Source organism: Mandrillus leucophaeus, unplaced genomic scaffold, assembly GCF_000951045.1.
Source record: "Mandrillus leucophaeus isolate KB7577 unplaced genomic scaffold, Mleu.le_1.0 Scaffold8, whole genome shotgun sequence".
Classification (NCBI taxonomy): domain Eukaryota; kingdom Metazoa; phylum Chordata; class Mammalia; order Primates; family Cercopithecidae; genus Mandrillus; species Mandrillus leucophaeus.
Window position 1 is genome coordinate 2,847,878 of NW_012108696.1, and position 18,394 is coordinate 2,866,271.

The 18,394-nt window shown below is 59.6% G+C and overlaps 1 protein-coding gene across 1 annotated transcript in view; it reads left to right on the forward strand.

Annotated features, from left to right (window-relative positions):
- Positions 1 to 18,394, forward strand: part of KDM4B (lysine (K)-specific demethylase 4B) — a 166,578-nt gene that overhangs the window by 105,764 nt on the left and 42,420 nt on the right. Inside the window, exon 10 of the mRNA XM_011967374.1 lies at positions 9,290 to 9,486. Coding sequence (XP_011822764.1) covers positions 9,290 to 9,486 — 197 coding nt within the window. The remainder of the gene's footprint in view (positions 1 to 9,289; positions 9,487 to 18,394) is intronic.

Sequence of the window (18,394 nt, forward strand, 5' to 3'; positions counted from 1 at the left end):
CGGGTGGGCTGTGGATGCAGGGGAAAGGCGGGGAGGGCCTCACTCGGTGCTTTACCCTGGGAGATCCGGGTGGGCTGTGGATGCAGGGGAAGGGAGGGGAGGGCCTCACTCGGTGCTTTACCCGGGGAGATCCGGGTGGGCTGTGGATGCAGAAGAAGGGTGGGGAGGGCCTCACTCAGTGCTTTACCCCGGGAGATCCGGGTGGGCTGTGGGTGCAGGGGAAGGGCGGGGAGGGCTTCACTTGGTGCTTTACCCGGGGAGATCCGGGTGGGCTGTGGATGCAGGGGAAGGGCAGGGAGGGGCTCACTCAGTGCTTTACCCTGGGATACCTGGGTGCGCTGTTATGGGGGGGCCTACATCAGGCCCTTTGGGTCTCTCCCCTTGGGCCAGCCAGATTGCGCAGGGAGTAGCCCTCCAGCCTCCTGCCTGGGCCCCTAAGGGTGGCACCCACATCCTCCACTGTGCCCAGCGTCCCCAGCCCAGACACCCACCTTCTCTGGCCTCTCCAGTAAATGAGCCTATGGAGTCCGGCGAGGAGGGACAGGTGGCCACCAGGGCGCCAGGAGGGATTGGGTGCTCCAGCAGTCCTCGCCCAACCTCCATGTTGAGCGATCCCACCCTCGTTTCCAGGGAATCCTGGGCTGTGAGGCGTGAGGTGTGCTCCCACCACCACTGTCCGTGTCTCTGCTGGGATCGGCCCCTGGTGGCTGTCAGCCTGCTCGCCACGTCCCACTCTGCTGGGATCGGCCCCTGGTGGCCGTCAGCCTGCTCGCCATGTCCCACTCTGCTGGGATCGGCCCCTGGTGGCCGTCAGCCTGCTCACCACGTCCCACCACCAGCCCGCCGTCGTCTCCTTTTCCGTCTTCCCTGTCCTGGCAGGTGTGTCCTCCCTAAAGCCACTTTCCCATAGCTTCAGGAGAGAGATGGGTGGCGTGGGCTTGGCAACCAACCAGGGCGTCACTTACAGCCAGGCGCCATGAGCATGGCCTCCTTCCTGCAGTTGCCTCTGGCTGACCAGGAGGGGCATGGTATTGCCTGGCAGGGAGTGGAGGGAGTGGAGGCAGTGGGGCCTTCTCGGTGTCACTTGAAGGATCAGCAGGTCAGTGTGGAAGTCGCCAACGATGAAGGCCAGAGCCTGGGGGAGGGTGGAGCTGGGCACCCCTGGGAAGTCTGGGAGAGGGGCTGAGCCTCCACAGGTTAGAGGAGCAGGAGAGGAATGGGGCCAGGGCTGGGGTGGCCTCTGGGGCCCCTCCCGGTCTCTTGCTGGTCTGAGGGATCTTGAACCCCAGCAGGGAATTGAGGCCCCGGCTCCCCTCAGGCTCTCCCTTCACCAACGATGGGCAGGGGGCGGCGGGTGACGGGTGGTGGGTGCGGCACCTGCCCTGCCCACAGGAGAGCCCTGGTCCACTGTGGCCTGTGGATGTGGCCCCTGACGTCAGCGTCTCTCTCCCCACTCCCTTCCCCCGGCCTACCTGGGAGCAGTCTGAGCAGTGAAGAGCTCTGCACATCCGGTGCTATGGCGATGCTAAGTAATAAGATCTCCAGGTTTTATTGGGCATTAATATTTATTCCCGTGAAAAGGTTAAATTTATTTCACTTTAAAGCCCTGGGGAGTGCAAGATGGAGCCAAAGCCGCCTCTCCTGGCAACGGCCCTGCCCACCACGCACCCACCCGTTCTGCACAGGCCAGTCCTGTGACAGCCTGCAGGACCGGGCAGGGGGTGTGGGGCAGTTGGTGGCACCCCCTTTTGGAAGGCACTGCTGCCAGTGGGGCCGGTGAGTGTGCAGAGCCAGGGCCAGTGTGCGCTTCCTGCAGGCACCGGGCAGGCCTGGCCACTCCTGGACTCTCTGGCCCCTTCCCCCGCGCTCTGCAGCAGGCACCACACGAGCCAATTTCGGTTGGCACAACGTCCTGAAGCAGGCCCTGGGCTCTGCAACTGCCAGCTCCGAGCCCATCAACATTCTGATTTCTATTTTTTTCATGCGTTGGAAAAAAGAAATCTATTTATCTCTGCATCGGGCCCTGCTCTGCATAACCAGAGGCAAACCAGCAGCCCCGCCCGCTTTTGGATTTTCCTGGGAATGTTGTAGCGGGTCCTCTGAGGCCTGCATCGGGAATATCGGGCTGTCGGATGCGTCAGCCTTCAGGGGCAGATGACGGCCACATTGCTTGTAGCTCTTTGGCTTGGTGTTTGGGCACCAGGTGACAGGGGCCAGCCAGCCAGCAGCCGTGCTGAGATTAGTCCAGGTCCCCCGAACTCGACGGCCATCAATCCCGGGCCTGTCATTTGCAAGCAGCAGCTGCAGCTGGTCGAGCCTCCTGCTAGACCCTCTCTCCACCCCAGGTTTTTCTTAAGGGTCTGTGACAGCATCTGTCAGTGGAGACTCATGTTAGCCACGTCAGGAGGGTCCGTGTTGGAGAAGGATGGAGGGAACGGCCCCGAGCCCCGGGGGCCTGGCTTCTGCTCTGTGAGGCTTGCTCCACACCCTATTCCCTTCCCCATCCTGCCCTGGTCCTAAAGGAGGTGACACGGGGCACGGGGATGCACGGCCACCTTCTGTAGAGCCAGGGCAGGCCAGCCACCTTCTGAGTGGCTTCCAAGCTCCTGAGGCTTGGCCACCCAAACATCATGGGGTGGGTGAGGGGCAGGGTGCCTGCAGCCTGGCCCTCCTCTTTTTCTCTGGAGAAAAGTGTCCTGTGGCTGCTGGGCGGGTGGCAGGGAGGCTGGCCGAATCCCTGGCCAATGAGTCCCAGTGGCAGGACCCCGAGAAGCAGAGGCGCTCGCTCCGGCTGGTGCACTCCTACCCCGGCAACAACAGGGCGAGCAGGCATGCCGGTGCAGCTCCTGGGCACGCGGCCCCGTTCTGCTCCCGGCTCCCCTGGCTTCTCGTATGTGTTTGTTTTGTCTCCCAGTTACACTATGAGCTGCTTCAGGGCAGGGGCCGGTGTTGCATGGTAAAACTACATTAATTCAGACTTATTAATTCAGAGCCTATTATAGTTCGGACCTGGGAGACGTGACTCTTTTTGAACTAAAAGTTAGAAACCGTTTTGCTCTGGGTTTTTATGGCCACAATTGCAGAACCTAATCTAAGATCGGTAACTTTTTTTTTTCTTTCCCAGCAACTAAAATCTTGTGAAATTAAAGGTCCTTAAAACGTGCTTTCAATTCTGAGCCAGACAGTTCTCAGCCCAGCAAGGAGCAGGCATAGGGATGCTCTGGCTTGGAAGGGGGTTTTGTCTGGGAATGCCACTTCCAGGATTCGGACCTCATGTGTGTCCCTTGGGAGCTTCCAAAATAGGACTGTTTTTAGGTGGAGCGTATTGGAACTGATGTCACGGAGATAATGGACACCCTCTCACCCTGGGAGAACCAGAGCCTGACTCTGGGTCCCGAAGTTGTCATTTCAGGGACCTGAATTGCTGTTTTCTCCCGTGTATGAGTGTCTGGGCTCATTAAGACAACTGGGGCCGTCCCAGCTGGAATGTGTGAAGTCCGTGGGCTCTGGGAGTTTGGAGCTGGGTCAGGTGGTGAGGCCGGGAGAGTCGCACCCCCTGGGCCCCTTCCGGGCAGCAGGATCCAGGCCCCCATGAGGCTGAGGTGCAGTGGGCCCAGGTCCCTGAGCTGCACCTGGGTTCCGGGGGCAGCACACCCACAGTGCATGGCCAACTTAGGCTGATGATGTAGAGGGCACAGGACCCAGAGCGGGGCCGAGCAGGAGGCCTGGGCTCTCCATGCCTGGAGCCAGGCTGCTTCCCAGCAGGGGCAGTCAGAGGCCCAGAAGCCGGTGGTGGGGCGTGCACGGCCGCCATGCTCAGTACAAACTGGGACTGCTGCCCATGTCCACACAGACACACCTGTGATCGCTCCCAGAGTGTGCTGAAGCTGGTCTGTGGGACGCGATGTTCACCCCGAGGCTGTTACACTGCGAGTTACACTAGAAAAGTAACTTCATGACTTAAGTCAGGCTTCAGCAAGCTTTTTCTTTTGAGACAGGGTCTCAGTCTGTCGCCCAGGCTGGAGAGCTGTGGCATGACCACAGGTCACTGCAGCCTCAACCCCGTGGGCTCAGATGATCCTCCCACCTCGGCCTCCCAAGTAGCTAGGACAATAGGCGTGCACCACCACGCTCACCTAATTTTAAAAATAAATTTTTGTAGAGCCAGTGTCTTGCTATGTTGCCCAGGCTGGTTTTGAACTCCTGGCCTCAATCGATCCTCCTGCCTCAGCCTCCCAAAGTGCTGGGATGACAGGTGTGAGCCACCGTTTGAGCCAGCCCGTTTATTGTGAAGGCCCTGATAGTGACGGTTTGCAGCTTCGCAGGCCGTGCTATTCCCCATTGTGAGTGTTCCGCCCTGCCCTTGTAGCATGAACACAGCTGTGGATGATACGAACGGGCATGGCTGTGTGAATAAAACTTCACAAATAACAGGTGGTAGGCCAGATGTGGCCCGTGGGCCCACCTTAGGTGATATGCCTTCTCAATAAAGAGATTTAGAGAAATAAGTAGGACAGAAGTGTTTACTCCCACAATTGAAAGAACCACAGTGAGTGTTTTGATGCAGGTGTGTCTGTGTGGACATGGGCGGCAGTCCCAGTTTGTACTGAGCATGGCGGCCGCGCACGCCCCACCACTGGCTTCTGGGCCTCTGACTGCCCCTGCCGGGAAGCAGCCCCGCTCCAGGCGTGGAGAGCCCTGGCCTCCTGCTCGGCCCCGCTCTGGGTCCTGTGCCCTCTGCCTCATCAGCCCAAGTTGGCCATGCACTGTGGGCATTCTCTTTAGAGACCTCTGCCCATAATTGGGCTCTTGCTGTATTCATGACTGTGCATTTTGTGTTTCTTCAGATAACAGACACATCCTGAGGACGTTTCTGTCATTGAAAGGGTCCTGTAGACCGCATCTTCCCAGCGCACGCCTCCCTGTTGTGTGTCGTTTATTTATTCTGTCCACGACGGTTGAACAGTTTGGTTAGAGTCATTGTGATGTGTGTGTGTGCGCAAGCGTACTTGTCTTTCAATATAAAAGCAAAGGACGTCTTTGAATTCCTTCCTTCCTCAGGCGAGATCACGGGCAGGGGGAGGTTAGGGACGAGCTTGCCCGGAGTGTGCAAAGATCCGCGTTCCGCCCATTGTCTGCAGCTTGGCAGAGCTGCTCGTCTCCTCCCTGCATCCTCCCAAGGCTGCCGGGGTCTGCTCCGCGCTTCCTGGGGGCCAAGTAGGGGCTGTGATGCTGACCCACCCTCCTCCTCTGGGGGATTCTGCAGGACCCAGCAGCCACCTCTTCCTCTGCTGATTCCCTGGCAAGCGGCGCCGTCCAGGTCCCCAGAGGTGCACTTGGCAGAGTGGTCAGGCCGCCCCCTGACATGAGCACTGTCCAAGAACCCGGTTCTGCTTGGCATCTGGGGCACCAAGAGGGGTGGTCTTGCTTTGAGACTGCTCTGCTGGCCTCACCCGGGAACGAGAAGAAGCTTACGGGTTCGAGCCCAACCAGAGCAGTGAGACCAGGACCTTAGCGTTGGGGAGAGCAGTGGGGGCAGAGAACCTGCAGTTGGTGGGCCCAACCTGTCGACGAGAGGCTGATCCCAAGGCCGGGCAACCTGGGGCCGTGACCCGCAGAGAATGCGGCGTATTTGGGAACAAAGACCCTCAGTAGAGAGTGGCGGTGGGACCCTGGCTTCATGCTCCACGTTCCTCACCTGAGTCCCCACCTCCTGGTCTTGGACCGCCACCCTGCCTTGGCCAGACTCGCCCAGCTTCCCCCGCAGCTCTCAGGGCGGCCTCACCCATACACACGGCTCTGGTGGCTGCGTGTATCACGCCACATGATGGAACACAGGGCCCTGGGGCGTGCTCAGGCCTTCGGGGGCCGCGCAGACCTCCTCTTGCCCTGTTTGTGCCTGATTTCTCCGTCAGAAACTAATGACACAGCCAGATTCCCCCAGATGGCACCTTCCTTCTCTGTCGCGAGTGCTGACAGACGACCACCAAGTCAGGGAGCAGGAAATTGTAGCGGGCAGTGCCCGTCCCCTCCAGTCACTCCTGCACAGCCTTGCAGACACACGTGTCCCAGAGTGGGGAGCTAGACAGGGCTGTGGTGAGGACAGTCAGGGGCCTCGCTAATGAATGAAAATAGACAACGAGGTCCGCCCTGCCCGAGGACTCTGTGGTGGGGCTCCCTCCGGCCTGCTCTGAACCCTTCCCAGCCACAGTAGAACAGCCCACGGAAGTCCTCACGTGCCTGGCTCACCCTTTTCACGGGCACGTGGCTCCCACAGGCGCGCAGCCGATCAGAAGAGGCCGGAGTTGGTGGCTTGCAGTGGGGGCTGGGCATGTTCAGCAGGAGGCTGCTGCTGAGGGGAGCTGGGTCTCCTCACCGGCCCTAGTGGTTTCTCTCCCACGCTGTGGCCCTGCTGAGCTGCCCAGCACTCAGAAGTGACCGCCCTGTGTCCTCAATGCACGAGGCCGTGCTTCCCTCCCCGCGACCCACCGGCCTTGCCTCCTTCCTGCTGTTCGCTTCTTGGGTGTCCCAGCTCCCCAGCTCCCTGTAGGGCCACGTGGAGACCCGCAGGAGTACCCCCAGCCGCCACCTCCTTCCAGGCCAGCCGTGGGCGGGCTGGCACCAGCAGCTTTGTCCTGATAGTGGCGCCAGACCCCAGGGCAGGAGACGCATCTCTGGAGCCTGGCCAGCCCCGGCCGGGCAAGGGGGCTCAGGCGGGCTCCAGGCCACGGCAGTGTGCTCCATGGAGCGTGTCTGCCTGTCCCCCTCCACGGGTGCACACAGGTGCTTTTTTTAATTACTTAAGGAAAAGCAATTGCAAAGCCGCTCAATACAAATCTCCTAAGCTGCTGTGGATGGGGATGCCGGGGCGGCCGGCGCGGCCAGGAGTGTGAAACGCGGGCACCATCTGTGCTCCTGCCACTCCACGGCCAAATGACACCGTCAGCCTTGCTCTCCCGCGCCATCTTTCATCAAATGAATTGAGTTTGCTGGGAATTGCTTGGCCGTAAATATTCCCTCCTGCTCAGCATGGTCGGGCTCTAACTGTTCCCAAGCCCCTGCTCCTGGATCCAGCAGAAGGTTCCATGGCTCCCTCAGGACTGGGGAAGGTGGGAGGAGGCACGAGCTGCAGGAAATTCCACAGGAAGGTTTCTCCCGTCCCCAACCCCACAGCTTCAGATTTGGGGTCGTAAATAGGTCAGTGTCTCCAAGCAAAGGGCGGGCCACCTGGAAAGGGTTGTCAGGGCAAGGGAATAGTCGCATTGAATGAAGTCTTTCCCTTCCCGTTTCCTTCATCCCGTGGAGCACGGGTGGTGACAGCAAGACAGCCACTTGAAATGGAAGAGTGTCTCGTGATGTTTGGAAATGGCTTCTCCTTTGCGTGTTTGATGGAGAGGCAGAAAGTTCCCCGTGGGCTTCTGAGGCTGAGATGAGGGTGGGCAGAGGTGGGGGCAGCCTGTGTCTGGCATGTGGTCCCTGAGCTGCCTCTCCCCAGCAGGAGACGAGGGCTGTGCCCGCTTCAGAGGGGGGCCCGTGCCTCTGCCCCCCACCCTCCGAGCTTCTGCATGGCCCTCCCCCATGCCTGTGGAGACTCCCAGGGATACTTTGTCCCCTAGAGTCTAGACCAGGAGCTTCCAAACTGCAGCCCGTGGGTCAACTCTGGCCCTGGCCTGTGTTTGTCAATAGTTTTATTAACACACAACCACGTGCATGCATTTGCCCATCGTCTGTGATGCTTTTGAGGCATGGTGGCAGAGTTTCTCGAAGCTGAAAACACTTAGCATTTGGGCCTGTGTGACACTGTTTGCCAGCCCTGCCCTTTCCCCCTTCCTCTCGAGGCTGGTGTTTTTCCAGCCCCATCTGAGCGGGTAAGCGACAGACCAGAGCTTCCTGGCCACCTCCTGGGATCTGCGTGCCATGGTGGGAATTGCCGCTTGGGCATCTGGGTTCATGCCTTGTAGAAACAGGGTCTCCCTGTGTTGCCCTGTTCATGCCTTCTGGGGCCTGGCTTCTCTGGCCCCAAGTTCCTGAAATGTTGAGTGTCACCAGGTCACCTGCAGAACATCCCTCACAGTGCCCCGTGTGACCAAAGTGATGCAGCAGCAGAGCCACCAGGAACAGTGACCTGGGAAGGGCTGAGGGCATGAGAGCGGCAGGTCTGCCCAGGAGGCAGCCAGAGGGGACTTCAGCTCATCCTTGCCACTCGCTTGAGGTTCCCAGACACAAGGGCTGCAGGAAATTCCTATTGGGTGTTTGCTTAATTCCCGCAAGACCCCAGGCAAGCTGGCCACAGCACGTGGCATGTTCATGTCCTTTCATAGCCACTAAGTCCCTGAGCCTCCCAGACCCTCAGTGTGTTCTTCATTAACATTGGCGTCCCTCCAGCCCTGCAAGCTGGAGGCAGTCAGGTGAGGTGTGCAGGAGCCTGTGGGCCACCATTGCCCTTGTGAGGCCTCCTGAGGAGGAGCCATTGTCACATTCCGGGATTCCTGTCGCTTCTCTCAGCTCTTTGGGGACTGCCATCATTTCCCCTCTTCCCAGCCCTCTTGGAACAATTGCTGTTATAAAATACTCCGTATCCATTGTTACCTACCTGGGAGCAACCACATCTTGACAGGAGGGAGATTTTTGCCTGAACCAAGAGGAGGCATCTGAATCTCAGCCTCGCTGGTCTCTGGACAACTGTGCGTGGGGTGGTGCCCAGCCCTGAACCTCAGGCCCCTCATTGAGTCGTGCTCCCAGCCCCCATTTCTCTTGGGTGTTTGCTCAGTGGCCATTACAACTCCATGGAGGCAAACCAGGGACTCACAACTGGGGGACGCCATTTCCTGACTTGTGATAGAAGTTCTAGAAACAGACCTGGAGTGGTGGTGCACACCTGTGATCCCAGGGCTTTGGAAGGCTGAGGCAGGAGGATCACTTGAACCCAGGAGTTCAATACTAGCCTGAACAACATAGCAAGACCCCATCTCTAAAAAGTCTAAGAATTAGCCAGACGTGTTGGTGGGTTCCTGTAGTCCCAGCTACGTAGGAGGCTGAGGCGGGAGGATCGCTTGAGCCTGAGAGGTTGAGGCTGCAGTAAGCCATGATTGCACCACTGCGCTCCAGCCTGGGTGACAGTGAGACCCTGTCTTGAAAAGAAAAATGTTCTAGAAGCGGAAAGCTCAGCGGTGGGATGGGGTGTGGGAGGCCCGGGCCGTGGGCCCTGCCTGCTCTGGAGTGGGGTGTGTGGAGCCAGCCGTCCAGGTGCGGTGCAGGGAGGGGCTCAGGTGCCTGTCTCCTGCCACAGTGCACGTGCCGGAAGGACATGGTCAAGATCTCCATGGACGTGTTCGTGCGCATCCTGCAGCCCGAGCGCTACGAGCTGTGGAAGCAGGGCAAGGACCTCACGGTGCTGGACCACACGCGGCCCACGGCGCTCACCAGCCCCGAGCTGAGCTCCTGGAGCGCGTCCCGGGCCTCGCTGAAGGCCAAGCTCCTCCGCAGGTGAGTTGCCAAGGGGCTGCCGTGTGACTGGCCCAGCGTGACGGAGGGTGGCCCTGCCGGGTGGCCCAGGCCCCTTTCCACCGGCAGGGACTCCAGGCTGTGTCCCGCTCCTCCCTTTCTTCCTATAACCAGCCCGCCTCCTCTTTCGTTCTCCTTCTCCTGTTCTGTCTGTTTCTCCTCGAGTCTGAGACAGTCTTTTCTCGAGGCCTTGCCTTGCTGGGGTGGGTGGGCCCTGCTCCGGCGGGCAGTGTCTGTGCCGTTCACACGCGCGGGCTCCCCATACTCCCTGTCACGTCCCCACCAGGAGGCTGACCCTCAGCATGGCATGCTTCCAGGCCCCATGCCACTGCCTCAGCAGAGTCACCAGGCCACATGGTTCCCTGTCCCTCTCTCTCACGGCGTTTCTGCTGTCGGGCTCCTCAGGCCCCTCCCTGGCACTGAGAGCAGGCGGGTCCCGTGCAAGGACTCACATGGCATTGGGTGGGCTGCAGAGCCCCTGCCCTTCCGTGTCTGCGATTGCTCCTTCGGTGTAAAAGTGCTGCTTGGATTTGAGATCGTGGAGAGGATTGCAGAAGGCTGGCTCCTGGCATGACCCTGGATGCCCTCCTCCCACTCAGAACCCCTCCCTGCGCATCGGTGTCTCCACTGCCTCACAGACCCTCCCGCCAGGTGTCTGGTGTCCGCCTGGAGGAGAGGGCAGAGCGTCTGCAGCCTCTTGGCTTCCGACTGCAAGAGGCCGTGGGGACACAGAGGCAGGTCCCAGCCAAGGAGGAGGTCCACTTCATGCCCAGAGTGAAGACGAGTGCTGGCCTCCCTGGTCCCCACTCCGGGAAGCGTCCAGGCTTCCAGGCTCTGAGCTGCTCTCGGCACAATTGTCGACAGATCTCACTGCTGTTTGGTGCCCAAGAAACATTCAGGGATCCCCTGAGCACGAGCTGGAGCCGGGAGGGACGGCACGGAGTGGGCTCAGCCGACTGCTCCTGGGAAGGGCCGGAGAGCAAACGTTTGTGACTTGGCAGCTTTGCAGGCCAGACCTCCTGTATCTCGATGTCTCGACTCCTCATGGCATCTCAAGACCCCTGCAGATGATAGAGAAGAAATGTGCGGGGCTGTGTCCATGAAGCTTTGTTTACAGACCCTGAAATCCGGATCTCATGATTTTCACATGGTACCAAATATTATAATTTTTCTGTTTTGAGCCACTTAAAAATGTAAATATTGGCCAGGCACAGTCACTCACACCTGTAATCTCTGCGCTTTGGAGGCCAAGGAAGATGGATTGCTTGAGTCCAGGGGTTTGAGACCAGCCTGGGCAACATATTGAGACCCCATCTCTAAACAAAACTTAAAAATTGGCCAGGGGCGGCGGCTCAAGCCTGTAATCCCAGCACTTTGGGAGGCCGACGGGCGGATCACGAGGTCAGGAGATCGAGACCATCCTGGCTAACACGGTGAAACCCCGTCTCTATTAAGAAATACAAAAAACTAGCCAGGCGAGGTGGCGGGCGCCTGTAGTCCCAGCTACTCGGGAGGCTGAGGCCGGAGAATGGCGTGAACCCGGGAGGCGGAGCTTGCAGTGAGCTGAGATCCGGCCACTGCACTCCAGCCTGGGCGACAGAGCGAAAAAAAAAAAAAAAAAAAAAATGTAAAAATTAGCTGGGTGCGGTGGTGTGCTCCTGTGGTCCCGGCTACTCAGGAGGCTGAGACGGGAAGATCACTCAAGCCCAGGAGGTGGAGGCTGCAGCGAACTGAGATCATACCACTGCACTCCAGCCTGAATGACGGAGCAAGACTTTGTCTCTCCGGGAAAAAAAAACAACCTGTAAACACTGTTCCTACCTTGTGGGCCGTACCCAGACTAGCTGCTGGCAGGTCTGGTCTTTGGGCCTACAGTGGTGGCCCTGGTGTGGGGGCAGCCTCCCCCTTCGCTTTGAGCAGTGGCCTTCATTCTGCAGCCATCCAGTCACTGCTGGCTTGATCTCATCCCAGCTGGCGATGGATGGTGCCCACTCGAGACCCCGCCACTGAGCACCAAGGTTGGGGGCGGCTCAGCCTCGGCCCCCACCATGCTCTGAAGAAACAGGCCTTGGAACTGGTTTCTGAAAAGTCACTCCTGGTCCAGTAACTTCTCCTCTAACTGGGCACCTTCTTTTTTAGCACGTGCATTTGTTTGTGAGTCTGGGACTCCTGGGTGGTCTGGGCATCTGCCTGGGCCTCCTCTGTCTTCCCCGCCCCGCGGCCTGTCTCGGAGAATGTTCCCTCCGCCCCGAGGGTGTTTGCAGCCCCTCCTGACAGCCCCGCCGAGGTGAAGCTATCTCTTCTGCTCTTGTGATCTGTCCTTTTGATTTCCTGCCGCCTGCCTGCTCCTCGTGAAGAGCCGCCTCCTGGGGAGGCCACTCCAGGCGGCCACACCGGCACAGAGCTCGTGCACCCAGCTCCCAGGCCCAGCCGGACGCGCTATTTGCATAATGGTTAATTGATTGTGGCTCAGGCTAATTGGTCAACAGAGCGGATTGCCAATAAACCGGCACCACGTTCCAGGAGTGGAATGGGACTAGAGGTCGTCTAAATTGCCAGCCAGGAGGAGATACAGAAGCCGCTGCGCTCACCGCTGCTTGGAACTGTCTTTGCACGCAGGAAGTGGACCCCCAGAACCAGCCCTTGCGCGGCCTGGCCTCCCTGCCCCAGCCGCCCCCTCGCTCCTAGTCACGACCTGCTCCCCCCAGGAGCCCCCTCCCGCCCTCTCCCGTGCACTGCCATCCTGCGGGCTGCCTTCCCCCAGCAGCGAGCCTGGATAACAAATGAAGGCAGCTTCCCAAGGATGTAGTTTTCTTTAAAGCCTTCAGTATGTAAAACAAGGCTGATTCGCTTATTTTTTTTTTTTTTTTTTTAGTCATGGGGGGTGCTTTTCTCTGGAGAGGCGGATGGGTGACTCACGTTTCAGAGCCCAAGCTGCCCCTCCCGCCCCCAGGAAGGTGGTCGGTTCTCCCCTGAGCAGTGCTCTCTCCACATGGCCTGCCTTCTCCCCTGACCCAGGCTCCCTCCCTGAGGGCGTATCTTGGGGCCAGGGCAGCCCTGTCTGAGCATCTGTGGCTCAGGCTGGATCGGGAGACACGGTGGACTGACTGGCTCTGTCTCCCAGACAAGGGGCTTGTGGACACAGGCTGGATCCTTCTCTGGTGGGGGAGCATCCTGGGCCCTGCAGGGTGCTGAGCAGCGTCCCTGGCCTCCACCCACTCCATGCCAGGAGCACACCCCAAGTCGTGACAACCACAGATATCCCCAGACGTCGCCCAGTTCCGCGGGTGGGAACCCCTGCCCTAGACCAAGGGATGGCATCAGGGTGGGCGCCATGCTCTCGCCCCAGTGCAGTCCAGCCTTCCCTGCCCTCAGCGTGTCTGTGAGACGACCCCATGTGTTTACCAGGTGCCCCGTGGGGTGCGGATGGTTCGGCACAGCAGCCTGAGCTCAGAGGACATGGCTTGCTCCCCGCCCGCCACCTTACACGGGGCTCTTCCGGAGCTAAATCTTGTCGGGCGAGCATTGGGGGCTGTTTGTATTCTTCCCCTGATGGATGGGTCGCCTAAAACGGCAGCCTGGCTCCTGGCGGGTGTCCGCGGCCTCCCCACGCCTTGTGTTGCTGTGCGTTCCTGCGCCTTGCCTGAGCCGGAGCCCTCACAGTGCTCTCTGGCACCCACGCGGCGCTCCTCCATGCAGACTCTTTCCACGCGAGAAGCGCCATGTACACATGCTCCAGCATGTACGCGCTCCCTGCAGGACATCTGTGCACCTGCCTCACCACAGCCTCCCTGGCCCACGGCTGCTCTGTGAGCCCGGCTGGGCCCAGGCCTCGTCTCCCCTACCCCTCCGAGCTCCGTGCTCCCTGTCCCCTCTGGCTCTGCCTTGGCCTGTCGCCCCCGCAGCAGTGCAGGACACCACCACGCCTCCGGCCCCGACTCCCGCCAGGGCTGGCGCACCCCAGCTGCGTTCCTGAGCCCTCTCCACCAACAGGGACCTCAGCCCTCAGGGACAGAACCTCACGAGCACAGGGACCTGCCAGCCCCTGCAGGGAGCATGCAGCCTCAGGGACTCACTCTCTGTCTCCTGTCTCTTTCCTAGAGCTGCCGTTCATTTTCTCAAAGGTGAAATTCCTCAGCACAGGGTCTAGTCTTGGGGGCGGGGAGCACTGGGCCACTTGGGGGCAGGGGGTGGGGGGCGGCTCTGAGGGCTCAGTCTGTGGCCAACCTCCCAGCCATCCCTAAGCCTGGGACCAGGGCTGGGGCAGCCCCAGTCCTCCCCGCCCTGTGAGAAGCCCTGAGCCAGCGCGGCACTGAGAGCTGACGGCCCCACTCTGGCTGCTGCAGGTGGCCCGTGTTACTGGGTGACAGGGCCGGAGGCCATCCTCCCCGCCTCATGCCATACAAGCTGCAAAGGACACCTGCTTCCACCTTGGAAATATTAGTGCAGTTATCTGAACTACGTCCCGACATTTGGCTCATAGGAATGAGCCCAGGGGCGTCCAGTTAAGCCTGGCAGGCTAAGTGCTTATTTATCTCCACTCTCTCCTGAAACGCCCCTGAAATGCCACAGAGTGAAGTGCAGAGAACAGGAGGGGGGCAGTGGCAGCTGAGCATGTCTACAGGCTTTGAAAAGCAGGGAAGGGTGGGCAGGAGACCTCCTGGGCCAGCGACCCGGAGGACAGCCAGCAGGGAGCGGCTGGTCTGCACCACGGGGCCGCAGAAAGACACAGTGGGCAGACGTGGGCAGCTCCTGGGGGGCTGCAGGGGGAACGCACCACGGGGCTGCAGAAAAACAGCAGGCAGACATGGCAGCTCCTGGGGGGCTGGAGGGATGCGGGGATAACCAGCAGAAGGCAGTGGGTGGCTCTGGGCAGGAGGGAAGCGCCTTCCTGAGGTTGGCAGTGGGGCTCAGCTGCCAGCCTCACATCCCCCCATCCCCAAGGCCAGAAGAGACAATAGAGGGGGTGGGGTCCTCTCCCAGAGAACAAAGGGGCCCAGTGGAGCAAAGCCACAGATGCGGATACTGGGGCTCCCCTAAAGTCACAGGCTCCTGCCCTCAGCAGCCCCTGCCACGGCCTTCACCAGGCCCATCTCACACACGGCTTGTCACCGTGCGCAGAGGGATCAACGGCCAGGGGGCCAACACATTGGAGGCCACGCTCCCATGACAAAGCAGGGCCTGCACAGCGAAGAAGGGAAGAGCTCCGGGGAAGGAGGACGCAGTGAGCGTGGGGCCCTGGAGCGGCCCGGGATTTTGCATTATGGAGGAAGAGCCATTGCTGTGAAGAAGAAACGTTCCAGGAACGAGTGACTCTCGGATGTTACCATCTAGAGGAGAGAAGCGCCCTGGTGGATTGGGAGGCTCTTGAAGAAGCCCCTCCCACAGCACAGATGACCAACAGAGCTGGAAGATATGAAGGATCAGGAAGTCAGAGGCATAGTCCAGGAAATCTAGCCCCTGATAGGAGTTTCAGAAAAAAAGAAACTTTGCATTTCCAGGTTTAAAAGTCCGGAAAGTCCACCCAAGAATGGAAATTACCCAAACGACAACACATCGCTGTGAAATTTTACAACTCCTGGATTAAACAAAGGCCCTGAAAGCTTCCAGAGCAAACAGATCACTAAACAGCTCACCAGACTGGGGCTGGGCATGGTAGCTCACGCCTGTGATCCCAGCACTGTGGGAGGCCAAGGCAGGAGGATCTCTTGAGGCCAAGAGTTTGAGGTCAGCCTGGGCAACATAGCTAGACCCTGTCTCTACAAAAAAAAAAAAAAAAAAAAAAAAAAGAACAGGAGACCCTATTAGCATTGGATCTGCAATCATAATGCCATAAACTAAAAGACAAAGGAAAAAGGCCTTCAAAAGTCAGAAGAGGAATAATTCTCCCCAAATCTTTCACCCAGCCAAATTGTCAAGAAATGTGTGAGGAGAATAAGGATCTTTTTAGACACACAGAGTCTCGTATTCCATCTCCTTTCTCAGGAAGCTGCTGCAGGATGTGCTCCAGCTAAACAAGGATGTAAACCAAGGAAGCCATGAGATTGAGGAAACAAGATCTAACCCAGGAGAGTCAAGGGGAGTCTCAAGATTGAGAAGGAACCAAGACCCCTAGGGTGTCATGGAGAGAAGGGGACACCCTGCACAGGAGACCACAGCAGGAATTTAAGAGCAACGGCAGGGAGCTCAGAGATACCAAGGAAGCTAGGTGTTCCTGAGGCCAGTTCCAGACCCCTGTTGGGGGGGTTGGGGAATGTGGCCCGAGTTGCTCTGTGGCTCATGGATGCACAATGTTTATGGGGCATAAAAGCGTACACGTGGAATTTGGCTGCAGTGGAAGACAGTGGCAGGTGCAGGGAGAGAAGGGGACGGTCATGGAGGCGAGCAAGGACGGCCACACCCTCAGCACCTGTGCCGGGAGCCAGACCCAGAAATAAGCATCGGGTGCAGAAACACGTGAAAGGGGATGAAGATGTCAGGGTCAGGAAGAGGCATGCCCTTAGGACCCCACAGATACCCCAAGTGATGGATGCCTCTCTGCCGTGGGCTGTGCGCCCCTTGCTGTGTCTGTGTATTGAGCCCTACCCAGTTCCATGTAGTGTGCGACCCAGAGGTCTCAGCCTGGCACCGCACAGGTAGGAAAGGGCTGGGCTGCAAGGATGAGGCCCCAGAGCTCTGGTTGGACACCAGGACAGTCCTGGGCCCTCTGGGGCAGACACAGTAAGGCTTCAAGGCTGTGGGGGTGCACCTGGAAGGCTGTAGCAGGGGAGGGCCATGGTCAGAAGCGACCTCTAGGGTGGGTTTTCAGGGTGGGAGTGGAGGGAGGGACTGCAGTGGGTGGGAGAAGGGGCTATGGAGCTGGAGGCTGCCAAGGCCAGGTGAGTGGAGTAGGAGGGCACCCTTCTGCTGGTGTTGTCTGGGACCAGGGCGGGTCCACTATAGGATCCTGGCCCTGCAGCCCTGGGGCATTCCCAGACCAGGAGGGCAGCCCACCTTGGGATGACAGTGGTTATAAGAGCCATTTGCATCCGGCGCCAATCTGAAGCTTCCTATTCCTGAGCCTGCTATCTCCACATGGGGCAGGCACCCAGCATTTCCTCAGCCCTCAAGTGGAGCCTGAGGCTGCCTGCCCGGAGCCGTCCTTGGGCTGCTGTTGTGGAGAACGTTCTCTGGAGGGCAGGGGCAGCTCCCGTGTCCCCCACCCACCTCCTGCTCCCTGTGTTAGTGACTCTGGCCCCACGCCCGCCCCTGCCTGCCTCCCGCCCCCGCCCGGCCGCCCCACAGCGACCTTGTGTGCACCATGCTGTGTGATGCCATGCCTCTGGGCCACCCGCTTTCTGCCTTGAGTCATTGTGGTGGGCCATGCTGCAGACGTCGGGGAGCACTGATTCTAGCGAGTTAGGCAGCTGAGGAGCAAGCAGGGCTGGCAGTGACTAGTGTTCTAGGAAGACTTTCTGGAGGAGGCACCCCAGAAGCCAGCATGGAGCACAGGGCGGGCAGAGTGGCTGGGAGCAGCGGTGGGCAGGGGTCAGGTCCGAGTGTCCTGAGGGAGCATGGGCTGCTGCTGGCCCATGTGACAGCCTGGCTCAGGCAGAGGCGAGGAGGTCCTGGTGACAGAAGCCCCGCCAGCGGGCCCACCCCACCCCCGTCAGATGAACCTGCCCAACCCTGGTGACCACTTGGTCCTTGGAGGGGCAGCTGCCACAGGGACCCCTGTGGGATTGAGGTGACCGAGTCTGAGCCCACAGGGACGGGGGACACGGGAAGCACTCAGAAGCCGCAGCCGGCATTGGTAATTGTCCTGGAAACACTGGCGCTCCCAGCTCTGCCTGGCTGCTGGCGGGCTTGACGCGGCTGGCTCTCAACTGGGAAGGGGAGAAAGGCCTCCGGCGGGCTGGGCTGTGCAGCCTCAAGCTCATGGCCTAGTGAGGCCCCTGGCCAGGCCAGGGCTTAGGGCAGCTGCAGGGGGTGGGCCTGGAGGAGGTGTAGACATCACACGCCCAGGGGAGGCGCTAGGCCTCGGCTTCTCTGCACTCCTGGCTTCTGCCTGAGCTCCCTGGGAGCCACCCCCTCCGCATCTCCAAAAACTTTTGCTTCCTTCCTGGAAAGGCCCTGGAGGTGCCCGGGGGAACCTGGTGCGAGGCCCTGGCCGCTCAGCTGCAGGTTCACCCGGCTGTCGCTTTTCCTCCTTCCTTTTTCAGCCCCCCTCTCTCTCATTTCTAAGAAGTGCTAGCTCAGCCAAGCTTGTAAGCCTTGGGCTGAATCCCTCACTTGGGGCTGGTGTGCAGGGACCGGGACCTCCCTGATGTACCCCGGGACTGTGGGTGTCCAGGCTGGGCATACAGGATGCGCCTCCTCTTGGCCAACGCCTGCCCTGTGAGCAGATCCTGGGCTCGGGATGCAGAGGAGGCCCTGGCAGACCCTGGGGCGTGGGCACAGGTCAGAGCAGCAGAGTGTGAGCTGGGGCTCCCATGCGCCTCAAAGGCTGCAGAGAGAGGACCCAGGGAGTCGGGGACAGAGCCAGGTGCCCAGGACCTGGCGTCCTGGGGAGTTGAGCAGAAGTCCTAGAGAAAAAACCCGTGAAATTTACATTCTAGACAAATTAGTCTGAAAGAAAACAGACACTGGAAAAAGACTGAGGAGGAGAGGAAACCAAGTCTAGAAAGGAAGAAAGAGCAGACCAAAAGGCCGGGGCTGTCGTAAGTGTCTTTTTCGTTCCGTTTGTCGTCTAGGCATTTTCCATGAGCTGCTGTTTCCCTCGGAGCTCACACTCCCTGTGTCTCTGTCCCGTGGCACACACGGCTCTTGCCGCCCCGTCCCGCCCGTCATCCCACCTGGTGTCAGTCGGCTTCCCATCTCCAGCTGTCATCAGCGTCCCCTGCTTGACACC